Source organism: Aristolochia californica, unplaced genomic scaffold (assembly GCF_029961685.1).
Source record: "Aristolochia californica isolate CCGP_79_NKW_82.1479 unplaced genomic scaffold, dmAriCali1.0.hap1 SCAF_14, whole genome shotgun sequence".
NCBI classification, from domain to species: domain Eukaryota; kingdom Viridiplantae; phylum Streptophyta; class Magnoliopsida; order Piperales; family Aristolochiaceae; genus Aristolochia; species Aristolochia californica.
This window is the reverse complement of record NW_027181815.1, coordinates 10,591,929-10,615,712: the sequence shown is the minus strand read 5'-3', so window position 1 is coordinate 10,615,712 and position 23,784 is coordinate 10,591,929. Positions and strand designations below refer to the sequence as shown.

The 23,784-nt window shown below is 40.2% G+C and overlaps 1 protein-coding gene across 2 annotated transcripts; it reads right to left on the bottom strand.

The window, feature by feature from the left end:
* Positions 1 to 12,776: 12,776 nt before the first annotated feature.
* LOC137950297 (ABC transporter G family member 39-like) lies at positions 12,777 to 19,990 on the bottom strand. Of its 2 annotated transcripts, none has more exons than XM_068796689.1 (25): positions 19,875 to 19,990; positions 19,360 to 19,704; positions 19,117 to 19,237; positions 18,913 to 19,001; positions 18,715 to 18,799; positions 18,431 to 18,590; positions 18,258 to 18,334; positions 18,103 to 18,153; positions 17,921 to 18,011; positions 17,518 to 17,819; positions 17,136 to 17,417; positions 16,696 to 17,012; positions 16,454 to 16,614; positions 16,231 to 16,334; positions 15,991 to 16,141; positions 15,765 to 15,893; positions 15,558 to 15,691; positions 15,134 to 15,466; positions 14,759 to 15,049; positions 14,585 to 14,668; positions 14,370 to 14,503; positions 14,066 to 14,293; positions 13,816 to 13,987; positions 13,471 to 13,725; positions 12,777 to 13,373 (listed from the first exon to the last, which is right to left on the bottom strand). In XM_068796689.1, the coding sequence occupies exons 2-25, from the start codon at positions 19,692 to 19,694 to the stop codon at positions 13,116 to 13,118; spliced, it is 4,344 nt and encodes a 1,447-aa protein (XP_068652790.1). In that variant the 5' UTR covers positions 19,695 to 19,704; positions 19,875 to 19,990; the 3' UTR covers positions 12,777 to 13,115. The 2 variants fall into 2 exon arrangements, with proteins under 2 accessions (XP_068652790.1, XP_068652791.1); XM_068796690.1 differs by having other exon boundaries at positions 15,558 to 15,688.
* Positions 19,991 to 23,784: the final 3,794 nt, after the last annotated feature.

Genomic DNA, 23,784 nt, shown 5'->3' with positions numbered 1-23,784 from the left:
TTCATGTGGGTTTAGGGAACCAGATAGAGTGAATAATTAAATTCAGTCAACTTTCTCATATTTTCTATCCATTTGGGCGCTCCTTCTGTTACCCAAACAAATCCTCTTTACTTAACAATTCATCCTGTTACCTTCCCTCATTATGATCCCTACCCTATTCCTTCCATAAACAATACTATACATTGTGTCTCTATTTTTCATCTCAGTCCCAACTCAAAATCACTTTCCAAAACAAACACTAACACGTCCCAACAAGAAAGTTCTTTCTCATACTAACAACCCAAAAGCTCACCCTCTTACACCACCTATGTATCACCTACTCTCCCATTCGTCACAGAGACCTTCCGGAATAGAGTGGTGGGGTTCTGTAGGGAGGACCAAAGGCTAAGCTCGGTGTCAGGATACCGAGGCTCAAGTACCAATCGTTGGTGGTGGCAGTGATGGGAGTGGCTACAGAGAGAGAAAAAAAAAACTCCTCATGGCTTTTGAAGATTCTCGTATTACTATTCCCAATGCTCATGACTCAGCCACACTGCTGACGGTACTCCACATCCACAAATCGGTCAAACTCACCTCCACAAATTATTTTAGCCGGAAAGCTCAGATAGAGGCTATTCTTTTAGGTTATGATCTTCTCAAGTTCGTTGATGGTTCTTATTATCTACCGTCTGCCACAAAGATGATCAATAATCATGTTGTTTTGAACCCCGAACACACTACGTGGCTTTGTCAAAATAAGCTTATTTTTTGTGCTCTTATCGGTACACTAATGCTATCTATTATTCCACTTATCACTCACTCAAGCACCTGTCATGAAGCCTGGACTATTTCGGCTAGTACATATGTTCGGCCCTCGAGAGGTCACATCAAACATATCAAGGAGTGACTCAAACACTCAAACATACAACTAAGGGATCTCAATCAATTTTCGAGTATATGCAATATATTAAAACGCGAGCTGATGAACTTGAGGCGCTAGAAAAACCCATGGATCAAGAGGATCTCACTGAGACAATTTTGGATGGGCTCAATGATGAGTACAAACCACTTATTGATAATATCAATGGTCGTAACATGCCCATCTCTTTTAATGAGCTGCATGAAAAACTCATCAACAAAGAAGTCTCGCTACGTGTTCAACAAGCTCAGTCTCCATTTCCAGCTTCTGCAAATCCTGCCAGTGCTTCGTTCAATTTCGATAGGACCAGTAATTGTAATCACAGACAGCAAGGGGTGCCTTCATCACGTTCACAACCAGGTACTACTTCTAGTCTCCACAATATCATCACTCCGGATGGTCGATCTCAACCTCGACCTTATCTTGGCTGTTGCCAGTTGTGCTGGGAAAAAGGACACAACGTTCCACAGTGTCTTGTCTTTCGCCAGATGCAACAGTCTTTGCCACCTCCCCAAGCTCCTAGCACCACCTCTCATTGGCTACCTCGTCATGCGACATCATGGCAACCACGTGCTCATCTTGCAACCACCACCACTCCTATTGGTTATCCTTTACTTATGGATAGTGGAGCATCGTACCATGTCACCACCGACATGAGTAATCTCTCTCTTCATACACCTTATGACGGTACTGACGACATTATAATTGGTGATGATACGTGTCTTTCTATTACTCATACTGGTTACAAATATCTCTTTACACCCTCTAGTACATTTTTATTAAATAATGTTCTTTGTATTCCTACCATGCAAAAGAATCTTATTTCTACTTCTCAATTTTGCCAAACTAATCATATTTCCATTGAATTCTTACCCACTTCTTTTCGTGTGAAGGATCTTCGTACGGGGTTAACATATTATGGCCCCGAATCTGACACAAGGATTCTTTGGGAGGATCTGCAATCTGCCACGTGTTACGGGTCTTCCAGGCAATACCGTAGGAATAGGAAGACATGGGGAAGACGAAGATCAATGGAGGATAGGAGAATATGTGGGCTTTTAAAGAAAATCATAACCTCGAGATCAAGAAGGTGATCTCAAACCTCTTTACGCTAGATTTAACCTAATTCTTAATACTTCAATGCTTCCTTTTCTCATTACTCTTACCCCTTAAATAGGGTTCACCCTGTTAGGGTTTAATAAAATATTACAAAAATATCTATATGAATAAAATATTCTAAAAATATCCCTATTAATAAATAATTCTAAAAATATCCCTGTGACCTAAAACTGAAATAAAATAAAGTAAATTAAAGAAAACACTAAAATAATAATGTTATTGCGTGCATAACATTACACCCACCTTGGAATACGAGCTTGTCCTCAAGCTCGGAAGTAGTATCTATATGCCGACTTCTCCTTTTGTGCCGAAGTAGTATCCGCGATAGCTATGACCCCTGTTTGCCCACTATTTTTTTTTTGGGGCCGGTCCGAGTTAATCTGGGTTGACTCGGTTCAGGAACCCTGGTCTGGCGTGCGACTCAGCGGACCGGGCCGATTAAATTTTCCTAAGTTAGGAAAATTTAATCGGGACTCGTCTTCTTCCTTCGGCAGCTCCCGAACTCTGCGCCCGTCGGATCCTTTCCTCACGGCACCGACGAAGGCCTGTGACGGACGTCTCCTTCCTCTCTCCCGGCATCGACAGAGTCACCTGATTTTTCGGTGGCGAATCGCAGCCCGTCGGGGCTTCACCGCCTGGATAGTTTCCAAGACAGAGGGCTCTCGAAAACTTGTGAATCGTCGTTGCTCAGCCTCCCGAAACTGAGATCCCATGCGAAAAAGTCGATTACGGCACCAACGAACTATCCTGCTTCACCGGTGGCGAAGAGAAGCCTGTTGGGGCTTCGCCGCTGGGAGCATTGCCGAGACAGAGAACCTCTGTTTCTCAGCCCCCCGGAACAGAGACCAGCGAAAATTCTGTCTGAAATTTCGCCTACAGCACCGACGAAATTTCCTATTCCCCTCCGATTTCGGATTTGCGGTCACCCCCAAATCCTTCAGTGCCGACGAATTCGGAATTTCCTCTATTAGGAAATCACCTCCCCGCTGCAGCTTCGGTTCGGAGAAACGGTGTCCATTGGGAAAGGATGAGCCCCTTCCATTTTTTAAATTCCGGTGTCTCCGCCATCGGATCTTGGACGTGTGGAGAGCTTTTCCGAGATAGTCTTCTGTTCATCCGAGAGAGCTTCTGCTGCGTCTTCTGCGCTGCTGTCATGCTAGGAGAATTCAGGTCGTGTGACTTGTTTTGTGGCAGCGCGTGGCTCTCTTGTCCAGCATTCTATGAAAATTTCATATAATGTCCGTGCTTCTCCAAATTCTTTGCATAGTTTGTCTGCGGAATTGTATTCCTTCTCTATGCGAGTTTGTGTTCCTTCTTGAGATATAGAACAATCCATTGTGTTCCTGCTCTGATACCAGTTGTTACGGTCCCGGATCTGACACAAGGATTCTTTGGGAGGATCTGGGGTCTGCCACGGGTTACGGGTCTTCTAGGCATTACTGGGATAGTAGGAAGATATGGGAAAGACGAAAATAAAAGATCAAGCCTGAGGGAAGCTCGAAAACCCTAGAGCTCATTGAGGAGAACTCTAATCCTCTTTAAGCTAGATTTAACCTAATTCTTAATAATTCAATGTTTCATTTTCTCATTACTCTTACCCCTTAAATAGGGTTCACCCTGTTAGGGTTTAATAAAATATTACAAAAATAGCCCTATGAATAAAATATTCCAAAAATAGCCCTATTAATAAATAATTCCAAAAATACCCATGTGACCTAAAACTGAAATAAAATAAAGTAAATTAAAGAAAACACTAAAATAATAATGTTATTGCGTGCATAGAAGAATGTCTCGAAAAACAGGTCACACGACCTGAATTCTCCGAGCACGACAGCGGCACAGAAGACGCAGCAAAAGCTCTCTCGGACGAACAGAAGACTGTCTCGGAAAAGCTCTCCAAACGTTCAAAACCCGATGGCGGAGACATCGGAATTACATAAACGGAAGGTGCTCACCCTTTCCCAATGGACGTTGTGCGTATCTCTGAACTACATCTGCAGCGGGGAGGTGATTTCCTAACAGAGGACATTCCAAATTCGTCGGCATTGGAGGATTTGGGGGTGACCGCAAATCCGAAATCGGAGGGGAATAGGAAATTCCGTCGGCGCCGTAGGCGAAATTTCTGATGGAATTTCCGCTGGTCTCTGTTCCGGGGGGCTGAGAAACAGAGGTTCTCTGTCTCGGTAATGCTCCCAGTGGAGAAGCCCCAACGGGCTTCTCTTCGCCACCGGCGAAGCAGGATAGTTCGTCGACGCCGTAATCGACTTTTCCGCAAGGGATCTCGGTTCCGGGAGGCTGAGCAACCACAATTCACAAGTTTCAGAGAGCCCTCTATCTCGGAAACTATCCAGGCGGCGAAGCCTCGACGGGCTGCGATTCGCCACCGGAAAATCAGGCTACTCTGTCGGTGCCGGGAGAGAGGAAGGAGACGTCCGTGGCCGGCCTTCGTAGGTGCCGTGAGAAAAGGATCTGACGGGCGCAAAGTTCGGGAGCTGCCGAAGGAAGAAGATGAGTCCCGATTAAATTTTCCTAACTTAGGAAAATTTTATCGGCCTGGTCCGCTGAGTCGCACGTCGGACCGGGGTTCCTGAACCGAGTCAACCCAGGTTAACTTGGACCAGCCCAAAAAAAAAAAAAGTGGGCAAACAGAGTGGGGGGTCATAGCTATCGCGGATGCTACTTTGGCACCAAAGGAGACGTCGGCATACAGACACTACTTCTGAGCTTGAGGACAAGCTCATCTTCCAAGGGGGGGTCTAATGTTATGCACGCAATAACATTATTATTTTAGTGTTTTCTTTAATTTACTTTATTTTATTTCAGTTTTAGGTCACAGGGGTATTTTTGGAATTATTTATTAACAGGGATATTTTTGAAATATTTTATTCATATGGATATTTTTATAATATTTTATTAAACCCTAACAGGGTGAACCCTATTTGAGGGGTAAGAGTAATGAGAAAAGGAAGCATTGAAGTATTAAGAATTAGGTCAAATCTAGCGTAAAGAGGCTTAGAGTTCTCCTCAACGAGCTCGAGGGTTTTCAAGATTCCCTTAGGCTTGATCTTTCATTTTCGTCTTCCCCATGTCTTCCTACTATCCCAGTAATGCCTGGAAGACCCGTAACCCGTGGCAGACCCCAGATCCTCCCAAAGAATCCTTGTGTCAGATCCGGGACCGTAACATAACACTTTTGCAGGGTCAAACTAAGGATGGTGTGTACGAATGGCCATCGTCCCAAATCCAGTCTCCACCAATAATTGCTTTCTCTAGTGTCAAGACTGCTTCGTCTGCATGGCATAATCGTCTAGGTCATCCAACGTCTCCGATTCTACGACATATCGTGTCCACTTTTTAGTTAGACTTGTCTCACCCTCTAAATTTTAATTTTACTTGCAATTTTTGTCAATGCAATAAGAGTCATAAGTTACCTTTTTCCCATTCCACACTTGTCTCTTCTTCCCCTCTTAATATTATATTCTCAGATGTCTGGACCTCTCCAATTTATTCTATTTATAATTTCAAGTATTATGTCATTTTTGTGGATCATTTTACAAAGTATATATGGTTTTATCCTCTCAAACAAAAATCACACGTACTTGATACCTTTATTAGATTTAATTCTATAGTTGAAAATTTCTTTGGTAAATGGATTAAGACACTCTACTATGAGGGGATGCGACCAATGGTATCTCTCATCTTACGTCTCCACCTCATACACCTGAACACAATGGGTATTTTGTACAACGACATCGTCATATTGTAGAAACAGGTTTGTCTCTTCTTTCGCATGCCTCTATACCTCTCTCTTACTAATCATATGTCTTCTTCACTGTTGTCTATCTCATCAACCGGCTTCCCACACCCACACTAAGTCTTCTTTTACCTTATGCCAATTTTTTTGGCAAACCACTTACCTATTCTAAGCTACGCAGTTTTGGTTGTCTTTATTATCCGTCGCTCCGACCATACTATTCTCACAAACTCACTCCTCGTTCATCTGTGTGTGTTTTTCTAGGGTATTCTACTACTCAAAGTGCCTATCTATGTCTTGATCCCATTACATCTCGTCTTTATGTGTCGCATCATGTTAAATTCGTTGAGTCTATCTTCCCCTTCACTTCACTTCACTCTCATCTTGACCACCCCTCATCTGGCACACTCTTCCACTGGTGTTCCTCTGTGTCCTTCCTTCTGGCTACTGGCACATCATCTATAACTTCAATCCCTGTGCCCCCGGCCAGTCCCGTTCACGATCCCCCTCCTTAGCCCTCTCCATCACCACTCCCCACTCCAAACCACATTCACTTCGGCTGACCCACACCCATCATCCCAATCAACTCCCCCCCCCCCCCCCCCCCCCCTTGTGTTATTATCACCAAATCCAAGAACAACATTTACAAACCCATCCAAAAACTAAACCTCACAGCCCAAGTTCCTGCATCTGCCAACCGTGAACCCACAACTGTAATTCAAGCTCTCACCAATCCCAAATGGCACAAGGCTATGTCTGATGAGTATGATGTTCTTGTTCGGAATGTTACATGGGAACTTGTTCCCTAAGATCCCTCGCATACTCTAGTTGGTTGCAAATGGATTTTTCGTACTAAATATCTTTCTGATGGTTCCATTGACAGGTACAATGCTCATTTAGTTGCCAAGGGGTTTCATCAGCTCTTTGGAGTTGATTATCATGAAACATTTAGTCATGTTGTCAAGCCTACCATTATTCACATTATTCTTAACATTGCAGTAAGTCATGGTTGGTTGCTTCTCCAACTTGATGTCAATAATACGTTTCTCCAAGGCACTCTATCTGAGGATGTATTTATGACACAACCACCGAGTTTCATTGATCGTGATAATCCGAATCATGTCTGCAAACTTCACAAGGCTTTCTACGGTCTTAAGCAAACACCTCGTGCTTGGTATCATGAGTTGTACCAGTTTCTCATTATTTGGGGCTTCACCAACTCACATGCAGACTCATCTCTATTTATCTCACACATAGGTTCAGTTGTGTTGTATATTCTGGTCTATGTTGTTGACATTATTATTACAGGAAACAATGATCAATCTATGGCGACATTCATCCACCTACTTGCATAGAGATTCTCACTCAAGAACCTTGGCCCCTTGGCTTATTTTCTTAGTATTGAAGTTGTTCCTCATTCTCAAGGCCTCCTTCTGTCTCAACGTTGGTATATCTATGATCTCCACACTCATGACCAATGTAAAGCCTGTCACTATACCCCTTGCCACATCATCTACGACCACACTTTAGTCTGGCACGACACTCTCTGAGGCATCTGAATATCAAACTGTTGTTGGAAATCTACAATATTTGTGTCTCACTCGCCCTAACATTGCTTATGTGGAATTAGTTATCTCAGTTTCTGCATTGCCCCACTACTAATCATTGGGATGTTGTCAAGCGTTTGTTACGATATCTTTGTGGGACTCTGGAACATGGTATTGTCTTACATCGACAATCTTCTTTGTCCCTTCATGCCTTCTCTGATGCTGATTGGGCAGGTAACAAAGATGAATTCACTTCAACCGATGCCTAGCTCGGTCGCAATCCTATCTCTTGGAGTTCTAAGAAGCAATGAATTGTGGCTCGATCCTCTACTGAGGCGGAATATCGATCTATTGCAACCACTGCAGCTGAGATTCATTTGATTTGCTCTCTTCTCACCGACCTTGGTGTTTTTCTTCCACAACAACCGGTCCTTTATTGTGACAATATAGGTGCTATCAATTTATGCTCCAATCCAGTTTTTTCACTTGCGAATGAAACATGTAGCTTTGGATTATCACTTCATTCGAGAACACGTTCAGAGATTGGAATCTCCTCTCGTAGCGGGGGCATGATAGAGATAAAGATGATAAGGATAAGAGAAGTTGAGATTGTCTCAACTTGTAACTCTATAGTCATGTATACTTGTAATAAATTGGGAAATTATTTTTTATCTAATTCTATAGACAAGAATCAATAGGCTATTTGAACGACAGTTTCAGAGCGTCTTAAGGATCTTGTCGACGGAGAAGCTTGCTGGTGCCGGTGGAGATCAAAATTCTGGTAAAGACGTCAGGAGCGATTCTGAGCCGAACTGTGTGTTTAGTGAATTTAGTCCAAAATTTCATCAAAGAAAGCAGTGATGGTTTTTTATCTCTTGACTCGCGAGTTGTATAGAAGCAAACCAGTGGGGGTCGAGACCACGGGCAGCGAGGCACGATCGACCACCACAATCGGCCAGAGAGACGCCACCGCCAACCAAACCGGACTGGCTGACACATTGCAAGACGTAAATAGAGACGAAGCCCATGAACAAGAAGGCGATGATTGTTGGGCTCTACTAGAATCCATTCCATTGGATCAACGAACCTCTGTCTCTACTGTTAAACGGGAGGGACAACACAACTACTCTACTGTGTCTTTTTATTTCAGAAAGTCATATGAGCTTTCGCTGGTTACCTGGCTCATCTTCAATCAACAACAATCGGATTTCCAGGAATAAATAGTCAGTACCAAGCATATCTTTGGAAGTCATACGTGGTATCTCTGGAAAGTTGCCTCCGAGAAAATGCAAATTACTGTCGTTGCCATTGCTGGAAGCTTCTACAGCTGCTTTCAGTTAATGGATTGACTGATCATTCCAGCGAACTAATCCGAGTCAACAGAGGATTTTCTATGCTATCTTTGACAACTCTGGTTGGGTTTTGCTAAAGTCTTTCTCTCCGGTTTATGGTCGCAAGGCACCGAAATGAGAGGCAACAACTGGTGGATTAAATTTGATCTTGGTTTCCATTCAGAAGCTTTTTTTTTTTGTTTTAGCTTCTCTTGGATCTTTGTTTCAGATGATATCTCTCTGTTGGGCCTATTGTCCAACATTGTTCGGGGAAGACGAAGGCATGTTTCTGATTTAAACTTCCTCCAAGATAGGTAGCTTGATCTTAATCCAACGCCTTATTGTTCTACTGAGACTCGAATTGAATGATGTGCGAGTCAACTTGGACTGAGCTACACCAACCCGACCAAGTCAACTCAGACCGGGTCAGTTTGACTTGGCCATCTCAACCTAGTCTCCTGACTTGGCGTGACTCATTTATTGATTCGGATTATTTTTACTCGATCAGTGTATTATTTGGTGCACAACTTTCGAATGGATTCTCTGAGGATTATTTCGTTTGTCCTTTTTAAGGACTTTCATTATTTGGTATGTGTTATTTGGGCCCAAACCCTTTTCCGCTGCTGCTATTGTATCTCTCTGATTGAGACATTATTTTTTAAGAAATACTTCTCGTTTGCTCATTGGTTATTCTAATGAAGAAAAAAGCACATGGGCCCAACATATTATCTTTCGGTGATTCCCTATTGCCCTCTTATTATTTTTTAAAATTACTTCTAAGTAATGCCTATAAACAGCCCAACATCCAGCGTGAATCAAGTCTATTATTCACCCAAGAGGTATTTTTTTAGCTACTTTGAGAAAGTGGGTAAACTCTGTGCCCCACAATTGGGTTTATTTTTCGGCTTTGAAATTGAACAGAGATTATTTCTGACTATGACTATTTAACTGGAGTATGGAGCTTTGTCATACGACTAGGAGAGATTTTTCTCTCTCACCATTATTATGCCAGTTGAGTCTCTTAACTAGAACAAAGAGACCACCAACTTGAGGAGTGTTGGAAAATATGGTGAATTGCCATTTTATACGGGAAGATCTTATACACTGTTTGTAACAAGTTGGGCGTTTATGATATTGTCTCACCCCCAACTTGAGGGCAAGTCTTGGAAGATGGGCCCAAGCCCACACGAACAAAGAAGGTCCACACGTCCAAGTGTGTTAAAAGATGGGTTAAAGCCGACACGACCAAGGAAGACTTACACATCCAAGAGAGGTGGAAGATGAGCTAAAGCCCATAGACCAAGGAGAAAGCCCACAAGTGGTGGCATGATGGTAGATAACGGGTCATCTCATAAAGATGACATTGATATAATTAGTTTAAGTTTCTGGGGGATAATTATAATATTGTAGTTTCATTCATCTATAAATAGAGCTTCAGAGGGAGGGTTAGGACACAAGTCCATAACCTTATTCTTCCTCATGTGTTATCCAAATGAGTCCCTTGTCTTCTTTCTCTATGAGTTAATCCATGAAGTCTTGAAAATCAACAATCCATAAGCCTTTATTCTCAAAGTCTTAAAAATATTTTCTAAAGTGTTTTTGAGTGAAAGAGAGTCACAACCTTTCATACTCTCAACTCTTTCCTCTACCTATTCCTTGTATTTCATGTAATCAAACTCCTACGTACTCTCATTCTACTGAAAAGAAGTGGATGCTTGAAATTCTCAAGGAGAATGTATTTTTCAAATAAAACGAGTGGAAGTGAAGTTTCTCTCTCTTTGTTTTTATTTTGTAAAAGGTTCATCTGGAACTTATTTAATCTAGATAGAAATGGCTAGGTAGTGCTATAATCTAGCTAATCTCATAGGGAGATCGTATTTTTAAAAAATGTGTATTTGAGCTACACTAGCTTAAAGAGAGCCAAATTTCTTTGTTTAAATTCCGAAAATTAGAGCTTTGAAATAGTGTAATTTCCCGAGCAATAGTTCTTGGGCAATGAATACTAATAGAGGAACATCAATAACAAAAATTCTTTTGTCTCCAATGATGTGTGATTGATTTTTTTACATTGAATTTGCTATATTACATGGTTTACATTACACGCCTTACTTAAGCTTTTAATTTGTAAATCTCAATTGATCTTGTTGGGTATACGACCAAATTCCACATTGGCTAGAAGTGGGGAGGATCATGAATATATACGTGTGGACATTATCTCCATTAGTATGAGACCTTTTGGGATAAAGCCCAAGAACAAATCCATGAGGGCTTAGGTCCAAAGTGGACACTATCATACCAATGTGGAGATAAGTAGTGTCCATAGTCCTTACAAATGGTATCAAAGCTATGCCCCAGAGTTAGCTATGGTGGATGAATCATCTGATTGCTGAACAAAGGTGGTGGGCCTAAAATTAGATCACAAAGGGATCCGTGGAGGTGCTCCATTGGACAGGTGGTGTGCTCTGGATTCTTCATGGATGTGTCATGATCCCAACATGGTGAAGAGGAGTTGATTTGGATAGAGCATACTCTCAAAACAAGTGGTACTCCATGTAAGGCATGTGTTTCCAACGCATTGGAGTGGAAAATCCGGGTTGGTAGAGAGTGGACAGATGAATGATTGTTTGAGGGGAGACTCGATGGTCCTTTGTTCGAGGGAAGGATTGTTGGGTATACAACCAAATTCCACATTGGTAGAAATGGGGAGGATCATGGATATGTAAGTGTAGACACTATCTCTATTGGTATGAGGCCTTTTGGGATAAAGCCCAAGAGCAAATCCATGAGGGGCTTAGGCCCCAAGTGGACAATATCATACCAAAGTGGAAAAAAGTAGTGTCCATTGTCCTTACATATCCCCCTCTGGAGAAGCCACCTGGGCCAACAAAGAGAGGTGTTGGTTAAAATTAACAACATGGATGATGCCAACGGCCCTCCAACTTCAACAATGATGGTTTGAGATTGAGCCAGGGCATTGACGACTCTTGTAATGAAGACTAGAACTTCAACTATTGCAATGCAGACCAAATCCCTCAAACCTACAAATTGGCAAGTACCATTCACCAAATGCAATAGAACAAAAAATTCAAATCTAGTCTCTTGGACTAAAACAAACTTATGCTTAAGAGCCGAGTTCATAGGTTGAATTTTTGAAGGATTTAAAATTTGATGGAATGCTTGCTGGAGATGACTATTTGTGGAATGGACATAGGCTGATGGGAGGAGGCATTGGGAGCTAATAGGTATTAATTCACAATGAAAAATAAACTATTTGATTGAAAAAAAATAAACTAATTTAAAGCTTAATTGGAAGAGAGAAACACTTAGTCTATTTAAATTGACGTGAGGTGAGGTCAATTTACAAAATTTGCTCAGATACCATGTTGAATTTTTGGAAAAGAGAAATAATTCATTAATTTATTGTAATTTGAGTACACCGGCCTTCTATTTATAATAGAGGAAATACATAGAACTCCCATGAGACTTCTATTAGACTACAACATATTAATTGTCCTTCTTTTAGACTTTTTCCTATAAGAGTCATAAAAGTCACTTTCATAATTGTTTTTCAACATAAATAATAAAATTATCTACTCAACCATAAAATAACCATATCATCATATGATCTCCACAATTTTTTTTTTTTGTTCTTTCACTTTTGATTAATTATTTCTAAATTTTGTTTTTTTTAACGTTTAACCTATAGAATAGACATATATTTCTTTTTGATTTTTTTACTAGATTTCAAAATTTTGAGGTTAGTATATTAATTTGGTTAAGTTTTTGCATCTCAATTTTTCTTCTCATGGTGATGCGATTTAGAATTTTGCCATCAAGTTCAGGGAAAATTCGAAGAAATATTTTATTGTTCTTAATCACAAATTTTCAAAAAAATCATGATTAAGATATAAAGTCGTATTGATGGTATAATAGTCTAAGCTATATAATATACAATGTTAAGAAAAACCTATTTCAGTTCTATTTTAACTAGGATTATTCAAGATATAAACTAAGTAATATGGCACATTTGGGTGTGGGAGGGACTACATAGTCACAACATTTTAACAACAAATCATGATTAAGATATAAAGTCGAATTGATGTATTTAAATGTTCTTGTTTTGCAAAAAAAAAAAAAAAAAAAAGTTTACAAGACCTTAAGAATAGGATACAAATTGAAGATGAGACAATAAGTGAGAATTAGGTTGGAAGTTTCAACCATTGCCATGGCTTAGGTTTGATATTCTCTGGAACCACTATAGAATCAGCAACAAAGAAGAAATAGATCCCTATCAAACGAATTTTCCAACTTTTCCTCCGTCTTCTTTACCTTGATTTTCTCAGCAATGTTCTTGAAGGAGTGCATGGATTTGAAATTTTGAAATCCAAGACCTGCTAAGCTAAGATCGGGAAGATTGCTTCGATTTAAGGGCTCTGAGTTCAGGATTTAAAATGGGGTTAATCTCATCATCTCCTCTGGAAGTTTAGTATTTTAATCGACAAGGCAAATACAAATGCGAAAAGCAGACTGAAGCCTACAACCCCAGCAGCGATCACTCCCAGAAAGTCATGGTCGAAGCCAAAGTAATCTTCCACAAAATCGCCAACAGATTTACCGTTCACCATTTGATCGTCGATGTCTCCAAACTGAGACCCAATCAAGCCGTATAGAGTCCAAGCAACAGGACAGGCCCAGTAGTACCACCTCCACCAGATTGGGATCCTCTGAAAGAGAAACACAGGAGCTCTTTCAGTCTCCAGTGCCATGAATGATTGAACGTTATAAAGATACATGGTTTGGAAGTGGCAGGAGGCAACTTACTGTGCGAGGGATTAGATACCCGGAGAAGAGATTCCATACGGCATAAAAAGCAGCAGAAACTATTGCAGCAATCTCATGGTTGGGGGTCATTCCGACAGCCATCATTCCGTAGAAGGTGAAGTATAAGAGTGTGAAGAACATGTAGAAGATATACCAGAAAAATTTGGCTGGAGTCCAATCAAACCCAATCATGGCGTAAACTATGACGCCGTATACGAGGGTCTGAACGAAGATGTATGGCACCTCAACGACTACCTGGAAGCATTCAAGATTTGGTGGTAAGCGGCCATGGATTTATTGTTTCAAGAAAAAAGAATCGTGGGATGTTGAAAAACGCAGTGTTACCTGGGCAAAAGCATATGGTAGAGCTGAGTACATCCCAGCAGCTCTTTCTCTGTAGAACACTGTTCGTTCGACGGCCACAACTGGTTGCACTGATGAAGCGTTTTGAATTCCTAGGAAGAGGACTGCAGCATACATGGAACCCGTTGCATTGAACAAATCCTGCTCTTCTCGCCTACAAAAGTTGTCTTTTAAGGATTATCAAGTCCGGTCCAGGATGAAAACTACTTAGAAAATGGTGGTCAGTACTTACATCTTAGTGCCGAGGTCCCAGAACATCGTCCCGAACATGAGGGCTATAAAAGTGGTGAAGAAGAGCCTCACTGCATTGTAAGGTGGGTTCCTCCAGTAAGACATTCTTTGTTTCCAAAGGCAAGCTATGCACTGTGTGAAGAAGGGCAGTGAGTACTGAGAGGGAAAGTATAGATCATTCAACCCAGGAGGAGGTATGCTTAGTTCTTTAATCAAAACTTTGTTTCTCCTGCAACAACGTTTTATATGAGTGACGAATGTATGGAACGAAACAAGGAATACTGGCTACAGATGTTATCACTCACCGATACAGGTCGGAGTTCTGATAAATCTCCGTGAAGTCGACTCCAAGAATTTCTTCCTGCGCCATCGTAGTCACCTCCAACATCCATGTCGCAGGATTATAACCGTCCTTGATCTTACCAACTCCATTGATTCCCTTTGATCAAAGGTCAGGTGGTTCAGTGACAGAGAATTCATAAAAGAAACCAACAATTTTTAGTTATTGATGTAAGCATACCTCGAAGTAGTCGACAAGATGACAAGAATGGTGACCCAATGGACCAACATAGATTTCTTCACCTCCTCTCTTCATAAGGAGGAGCTGCAATACACACGAAAAGGAAACGCCAAGGAGATAAGAATCATAGAATAAAATCTAATTAAATTTATTATGATTTCATCAGCCAGTAACCTCATCAAAGGCCTCAAAGATGTCAATGCTGGGCTGGTGAATAGTACAGACAACGGTTCGTCCAGTGTCCACAGTATTTCTCACAGTTCTCATCACAATAGCAGCAGCTCTGGCATCTAATCCTGAAGTGGGCTCATCCATGAAAATTATGGAAGGGTTAGCCACAAGCTCAACTGCTATAGTCAATCTCTTCCTTTGCTCAGTTGAGAGGCCATCAACACCCGGCAGTCCAACCAGAGCTTCCCTCAAAGATGTCAGCTCAACAAGCTCCATGACCTCCTCTATGAACATCTGCACTCATAAACTCAAAAATGGTAATCCAACACATGATCACTACTACCAAATCAAATTTTTGTTTCAAACAACCAAACCAACCTTTCTTGTAGCGGAATCGACTTCGGTAGGTAACCGGAGCCAGGCAGAGTAAAGAAGGGACTCATACACTGTAACGTATGGAGAATGGATATCATTTTGTTCACAATAACCAGATATCCGAGCAAAAGTTTCTTGTTTCTTAGGATAGCCAGATATCCAGATGTTTCCTTCAATGTATCCACCAGTTTTCCTTCCAGCCAACACATCCATCAGGGTTGTCTTGCCTGCTCCACTAACACCCATTAAAGCTGTGAGAACTCCAGGCCTAAAAGCACCACTTACTCCCTTTAGAAGTTCTAATCGGTCTTCTACTACACCCTGTGCTTTCATTTCCTGAAAATTAGATAATTGTCAGCTTTGAGGCCAAACTGTGTCATGTTTGAGTTGAGACAAATGATTTGATTCATCTTGCAGATGCCTCTACCTGTGGCATATCTACGGAGTATCTGATATTATCAAATGTGATGGAGAGAGGAGCAAAGGGAAGAACCATCCCCTTCTTTCTCCCATTAACAGCATCATTAGGACTAGAGGAGCTCCTCTGTAATTCATTCCCTGCTATTGCAATTACACCAACCTTTTTAGTGGGTTCAATGCTGGCAAAAACTGATAACAGAGGAATGAAATTTACCTCTGGATGATGAACGACCAGCTCTCTTCCCTCTGGAGGAAAGCTCAACATCTTGAACTTGTCCAGTTCGATTCATCTGCTTCTCCATTAAGGCCTCCTCAGACAAAACTGTTTGAGGCTTTCCAAATGCTATAGCCCCAGAACATCCAAGTATGAGTACTAATTAAATAAAAATCATGATAAACCACACAGATGACTCTGTTTGAGTATGGGAATGTGTACTCACGGTTAAGGAAATCAAGAGCCAAAGCGAAACTACCATTGAACAGGATTACATATCCAAATAATGCACCCGCCCCAATCCAGTACCAGTAGGAATGGGGGAAAATTCCTTTAGCCTCCAAGATTCGGACGCCCAGAGTGGTTGAGTTAGACACCTGTATTGCTCAAAGAGAGGTAGCTATGAGACTCTGTTCTTACACAGATAGAGATGCACCAGTTTCTAGTATGATTGCGAGAGTCTTACCCGATCCCAACTTTTCCCTAGAAATTCATTCACTGCAATTGCATTCTGAGCATACATAAGAGGTGAGATCCAGTAACCCCATATCCACCATTTCTTCACATCCGCTGCATTCATGGAACAAGTTTCAGCTAATCGTCACAAGCTTGATGCTTTAATGAATCAAAGCAGAGAAGAGATCACCACTTTTTGAGTAAAAACATCTCTGTTTTTTCCTATATAATACCTCGCGATAAGAGGAAACCACCGAGTGCCAAGATTACGAGCTGTGCGAAAGATCCAAATGTTTCTGCAACAATCATGTTTCGACCCACGGCAGCCACTAGACGGAATAGGCCAGATGCCACCTGGCTAACTAATACGAGAAGAAGATAATGCTTGAACATCCTGCAATGAAGGTTAATCTGTTATGACCCATTAACAGCCATTGTAGGAAGGTTATCGACTTGTTACAGGTTTTAGCCTCACCTTCCGGCATTTGGGTCGAAGCCAATTACATAGTAAGTCATGGCAACCCAGACAACTACTTCAGCAAAGGAGATTGGAATCTTGAGTATCCATGTTGGTAAGGCATAGGACCATGAAGGATAAAAGAGAAGGTCCCTTTGCTTGTAAAAAACAGGAAGCTTCACGACTGACATTGCCATCTCAGCGAATCCATTGAACATTAGTGTAAGAATTGCAAAAAACAGGGCACCCATGAATATCTGTCCATCATCTTCTGTACGATGGTGCATCTCAGTACGAAAGAAGACCGTCATTGCAATTAAAGCTACCACAATAAGCTGCAGGAAGAAGAAAAAAAAAACGAACGATTAGAAGACGATGAAGAAGATAAAAAGGAGGAAAGATCATGTGTATCTCTAATTAAACGAGAAACCTAACTGTGTTAGCAATATATTACTCACTTGAATCATTTTGAAAATGTAGACAAATGAGCTTCTCTTCATCAGTAACCATTCCCTTGCAAAGCAAGCTTTCATTAACTCTTTCTTGCTAATCCCATATTTAGATGTTGTTAAGGCTGCTGGGTGACTGTTCTTCTTGTCGAATTGAATGCTAAGCACCTGTCCTATTTCACGGCCAACATGAGATGACTGAAAAGCTTCTGCAAATTCCTTCACAGGCACATAGCAGTATGGCTCCTCCTTGCGTGCCCAGTACTGCTCCTGATCTTTCTTCGATGTTACCTGGTGCAGTCAATTCAATGATATCGAATCGGTCTGACGCAAAAATCTGAAGTTTGTTTGCTATAGGGGATTAACGGCAAAAGAAATTCCTCTTACTCACCTCCTGCAGGAAATCTGCAACACCTTTCCTTTCTGGACACCTAAAACCCATGGATTCGAAGAACTCGAGGACGTGTTCACGAGGTCCTTGATACACAATATGGCCATCGGAGAGGAGAATTATGTCATCAAAGAGATCGTAAGTCTCTGGTGCAGGCTGAAGCAGAGAAATCAACGCTGTCCCGCCAAGAATGTGAACGGACTGTTTGAGGCAATTGACAATCTGGTAAGTGGTGGAACTGTCTAGACCGGTCGATATCTCATCCATGAACAATGCTTTTGCAGGTCCTACCAACATCTCTCCTAATGAATCATACACAGAAGTGACAATCAGTTACATAAACGGAAAAACAAGATTGAAATGATAAACGATTTCTTCCACTGCTACTTTCATTGGCTTTTACCTGTGGTTACACGCTTCTTTTGTCCTCCTGAGATACCTCTTATCATTTCATCCCCTACCATGGTATCAGCACAGATTTCTAGTCCTAAAATCTGCAATTCCAACAGAACCCAAAGTCGTATTTGTTATGTGATCTCAATCCGTTAGAACTTTTGGTAACCACGTATTGTGTCACCTAAATACCTTCAAAATATAGTCCGTAATAACACTCTCCTGTCCTTCAAGAGACGAAGCCTGAAAAACAAAAACAAAAAGAAGAAACCGAAGTCAGGTTAAACTCTGTAGATCTTGCAAGGAAGACAGATCTCACATCTTCAAGTGAATGTCTCGATACTGACCTTCATGTAGATATCGATATCTGCATCAGGCTTAATGTTTGCTTCTTTCTCTCTTCTCGCCAGCTCAGTCAACATCTCTGCGGGTAATTGCACAACAGTAACCAATGATTAACACACTACATCTTCTTCCCTCTCACTTAATATCAAACGTAATGAATCACCACTTAGCCTACCATAACGGGTCCCCACTCCTTGACACCTAGCAGAGAAAGCCAAGGTTTCTCTCACTGTCATTTCTCCAATGTGAAGATCGTGCTGACTGATATAGGCAGAGGTTCGCTGAGGCACGAACTCTTCCATTCCATGGCCATTGTATGTAATTCTCCCAGAAACCTACAGGTTTTCAATATATAGCAAGTATCAGTCTTCAATGCTTTAAACAAAAGAAATCCCTAAAAGAATCAAATCAGGAAGGAAGAGCCGCCATTGACAAGGAATAAGTGAAGCATGGCTATACTTTCAGCTCTGAAGCAAGCTTTCCTGCTAAAGCTAACAATAAAGTGGTCTTCCCAGAGCCCGGAGGACCTAGTAGCAAAGTCATTCTGCAAAATTTTCACTCACAAGTAAGGAAGTTAACAATAGGAGGAGAAAGAGAAACTGAAAATTTATTATTGAGCCTTCTTCTCTCTTAAACCACAACATCTTTAGTGTTTACCTGCTAGGCTTTATAATCCCGCTGACATCGTTAAGAACAGATAAAGATTTCTTTGGACTCGGAAGGATGTGGAGATTGTTACATAATCCCTTTAAGAATAGGAGAAAAAAAATTCTCAGTCATTATGATCCATTTTGAAGAACTCTGAACTTTTGAATGTTTCTAAGCTTATGAGAACGGAACGAAACATGCTCATGCAATTACCTCTAGATAATTAACAAAGAAGTTCATTATTGTTGGTAAGCCTCTGCTGCCGATATAAGCTTCGGCATTAACGTTCAAATGCTCAAACCGCACTTCAATTGTAGGATTCACAATTCCAACTCTGAGCATAAGTAGGAAGAAGAGAGAAGAAACGGAGGTGAGAAGGGGAGAAATATGTAACAGCTTGGTAAACGAAGACGGAAAAGAAAATATGAACATGGGTGAACAGAGTTTTGAGCATACCGATCCATTCGGTTTTTGAGTTTCCAAAGAAACTTCTCATTGTCTTCCTCGGCTACTCTCACAAGTCTATCTAACAAATTCCTCTTCTCTTGATATCCTAGCGCGCTAATGTCGATTTCCTGGTGCTCCCCTGCAACTCCACCCAGTATTCCTTTTCTAATTCTGTCATACGTGGGAAGTTTCTCAAGGGCCGCCCATTTGAGAGCTTCTTCATCATCTTCATCGCGTGAGGATCGTGAGAAAACACGATCCTCTGTATGCCTCCATATTCTCGAAGCACCTCTACTCGATGTTCGATGCAGAGATGCTCCTCTGCAAATATCGGTACTCTCCATTTTACTACCTCTGAACTCGGAAGAAGCAACACGAAGAGCAGAGTTACGCAATGTCTATCAAACAAACATTAAATGAAGACTTAGAAATCGTTCCACATAAAACAGAAGGTTTTTTCTTGTTTCCCTGAAAGAAACTTGAAAATCTCAATTGCATGCGCAGAGAGTGAAGAAGAAGAGTACCAGTGGTGATACGAGAAGCAATAAGTCTGTTCGTAGAGCGAAAAAAACACCGGAAGAGAAGGCAACTGAACAAAATGAAGTAGCTTTCCCCTCTCTCTTCTCTCTTCCTTCTGTGAAGAAAGAATAGTGGGTTTTCTGGAAAAAGGGTGGAACTAGTGTTTAAATACGTGGCTATGGTGCTCGGAGTCGGAGGACTAACTCCAAGAGACAGCCAACGTTCAGCCCCCCCCCCAGGAAGTGAACTTTCATCTCGCAAAAGCAGTAGCCTTGACTGTCAGATTTAGGAGTTTCAGTCATTTAATTGTGTGATGTGATTGATCATTCACGAAGGAGCACGGAAACTACAGGATCTTACAATAACAGTTCTAGCATCCATAACAATTCGCCTAAGAACCAGTTACCGTCGGAACAATTCGTAGTTGCTTTCACTGGATACTGAACGATGGCGAAGCCGTCAAGATGTCAGTTTCTGGTCAAATTTGGAGTAGGTTAAAATGACAAAAGAAACCGACTTCAAAATTTTCTACACCCTTTTTAATGTGATTACCAGTTTTGTTCTTCTTTAATTCCTACTAACTTCTCCGAGTTCTAGCATTATAAAACAGAAACCTCGAGGGCAGCTGGTTTAACTTGTCAAGTGTTCGATTAAAAACTGCTTAAAACTGGTGAAAAGAGTTGGATTGTAAGCAGGGTTTCCACTCAGACTTGACACCTGACTTAAAACACATAATAAAAAATACAAATTCAATCCGTCCAGTTGAAACTTGACTTACCAGTCTAAGTAACCACGCTTGGAGTAAGTTAAACAGGAACTCGATCAAAACAGAAAACAGAAGGATCTAATTTCACTCTTTCAACTTCAATGGGTCTAATCCCAGATCCGATTCGATCTGAATACAAGTCAAGCTCACCTGTCCAAAAATCTTGATTTCCATGGCGGCACACAGTTAACCCAGTTTGCTAATCGACACGAACAGAGAAGCACATTTGCAAGTCCTACACGTCTGGCTTCGGATTGGTAGCCGTAAAGGGTATGCAGTGGTGAAAACTCGAAGACACGTGAGTCAAATATGTCAATTTCAAGAATAATCTATCAGCCCGCCATTGGACTAATAAAGCAGGGAGCAGGACGAAGAGAAACGGTCTGTACACGGCAGTTTCCCACCCAATCGGAAAGCAGAGCTACTCGTCAACATTCAACGTGGAAATTCGGATTCAGTTGCTGACTGACGGTTGGGTTTCCTTCAAAAATCAAAGCTACTTTAGTCCATTTGTACTTTATGTATGTTTGAAAAGAGATCATCGATACAGAAAAAAAAAGTTTAAAAAATAGTTTTGGATTACTTAATCGCATCTTAATCACATACCAATTTTTGTTTTTTCTTCAGAGCATACCGGATCATAATGTCGGTCGGACTTCATGAACTTAAAATCTGTTCTTCTGAAAAGCTTGAGTGGAGTTAGGATTGTCAAAAAAATTTGCCTAATCAATATTTATGCAAGTACTAAAATGGAAGAAGAAGAACTGATGCTTGACGATCACGATTTAAAATGGTCGATGTCTCCTTTGTAATTGAGAGCTTGAAACATAGCGCGATTAAACTACAAATATCTAGTAATGCTGAGGATTGACGAATTGTTTGGAGTGAATAAATTTTCAAGAATTAAAATTACAAACTTTTGAATTGAGAGTATGGTTGTTTGATTCATATCACTTCAAATATTTTAGTCTATGATACTTCATCAAAGAAAATCGAAGACTTCGATTGAGGGAATCAAAAGTTTGAAGAAGCATGCGATGCACAATTACCACTCAACTTTTAACTTTTGTCTTCGCTTGGAAGATGAAAAAGCTAGATGTCAAAATCCAGATTGGTCAAGATCTTTTGGTTTACCTCCAACCCTATTTTAGAGGGATTTGAATGGGACAAATTGTCGTGCTTAACATTTGATCATGAATAAGATTATGTTGAATTCTACCTAAGGTAGTCATTGAATAAAATTTTTTGTTACAAGTAATAAGCTTCCTTTTGGTTATAAAACCATGGAGGATTTTATTTACATTGAAAGGTACGCCAAAGTTGTTGTAATGCGAATCATCAACATCAAAGGGGAGTGTTGGTTATTATTTCATAAGGGGTTATATTGAATCCCAAGTCTTTATTTCAATTTTAATGAAAAAGTTAAAAACACCTTATAGAACTTGTTTAGTTATCAATCTACTAGTAAAGTAAGTTCAAGCTCATTTTGCTAAGAAAAATGAACATAAATTTAATTTGGAACCGCAATTTAACATTCTTTCCCTTCGTTTCGAAATTTTTATATTTTGAAACACTTAAAAACTAATTATGGCTAAGACATTACATTAAATCCTTTAATATATATATGTATACTTAACTTTTGCTTACACATTATACAATATGTAGAATCCAAGACTGGGTGAGAGAAATATTTTTCACCGGTGTTAGTTTGGAGAAACATTATATGTAGGTCAAAGTGGTTTTCAACTAAGTTGAAAAGACACCAGATTTTTGTTTGGATGGGTAAAACTAAATAGTAAATTGAGTAAAATCGTCCATAAAGATAATGTTGTAGTGATAGTCAATATTGTTCAAAGTCATAGGGCAAGGACCTACACATTTGAATGAAAACAAATAGATATAAATAAAAATGGTAATTTATGATGTTTTCCGAGCTTACAACTTGGAGATGACGAAAATAAAGAAGAAAAATCACAATGTAATAATTTATTGGAGTTTAAAATTCAAACAACTTCAACCAATTGGTGGCCCAAGCGATTATGCCACAATTATCCTAAAAAGCTTCGGAACTAAATGTTGAATGAGGATGATATAAACAATAGAGTCCATCTGTAAAGATGCCTTGAGCCGGTGTCTTGTTAGAGAGGGAATCCTTCCCATAAAACACATTAGTAGGAAATCAAAATAGCATTGATGATTTTTAGTATATTTGTAGACAAATATTAGATTAAAAGTAAGAGAGAAGATAAAGGTTTTGAAAAGAGGCGTTGAATGATGATTAAAATGAAAGAAAACAACAATCACTATTTGGAATCCAAACTTCATGAGATGTAACAGCACTCAGAAGAGCAAATTGTGGAATCGGTTGATTTTGAAAGGGAGAGACAATTAGTTCGAGGGAGAGGAGTATATACGGGTGTATACATACTAGCAAAGTTGGGCCAATATATTAGACCAGTTATAGATTTGACACATATGGCAGTTTTGGGAGAAGAGGATTTGTAAGAGTATAGAATGTTAGATCTCGAAAGGCACAAACCTGGGGACAACACATAAGCTTATAGCAGTGATTGTAACTTAAATATATTAAGACGCATTGTGTGTGGTAAAATTGTGAATATGAATCCTTGCATTGTACTCATCAAGCCTTGTGTAGGTATGACCAAAATCTCAACTCACATTCTTAGGAAAGATTTTTTAGTTTAAGTTGAGTTGCTGAAAATGCTTTTACCACTTTAAACTTTGCATGGAGCTTGAATTATCTTGTTGAGCTGTTGTAAGTCCATTTCTAGTTAGTTGTAGTAATTGATCTTTGTGACTTTTGTAACCACCGTTAAACCTTTTATTTTATAATAGTTAGAAAAAACTAACATATACATCACTTATGTGCCCTCCAACTATGATTGCAGCTAAATGGTAAGAAAAATCAATTCATTTCAAAATTTAAGTTCAATTTGAAAACCCAAATGATAATTTAAAAATAAAGCTCTTAAGAAAAAACCACCCAATTGAGTAATAAATTCAAAATTCAGAAGTCTCTAATATATTTTTCTGAATTAATGCAAGAGTTAAAAAATTCAAAATCTTACGTTCAAGAGAGAATTCAAATACAATCATTGATATGAAAATATATGTTAGAGTGTATTTGG

Bases quoted from the DNA above. Each gene is read 5' to 3' on its own strand.
- LOC137950297 (XM_068796689.1), bottom strand. From the start codon at position 19,694: ATGGAGAGTACCGATATTTGCAGAGGAGCATCTCTGCATCGAACATCG. The intron at 18,591-18,714 runs GTATAGCCATGC...GAAAACCTGTAG, and splicing joins AGCTTGCTTCAGAGCTGAAA to GTTTCTGGGAGAATTACATA. The intron at 16,615-16,695 runs GTGAGGCTAAAA...CCTTCATTGCAG, and splicing joins TTCGACCCAAATGCCGGAAG to GATGTTCAAGCATTATCTTC.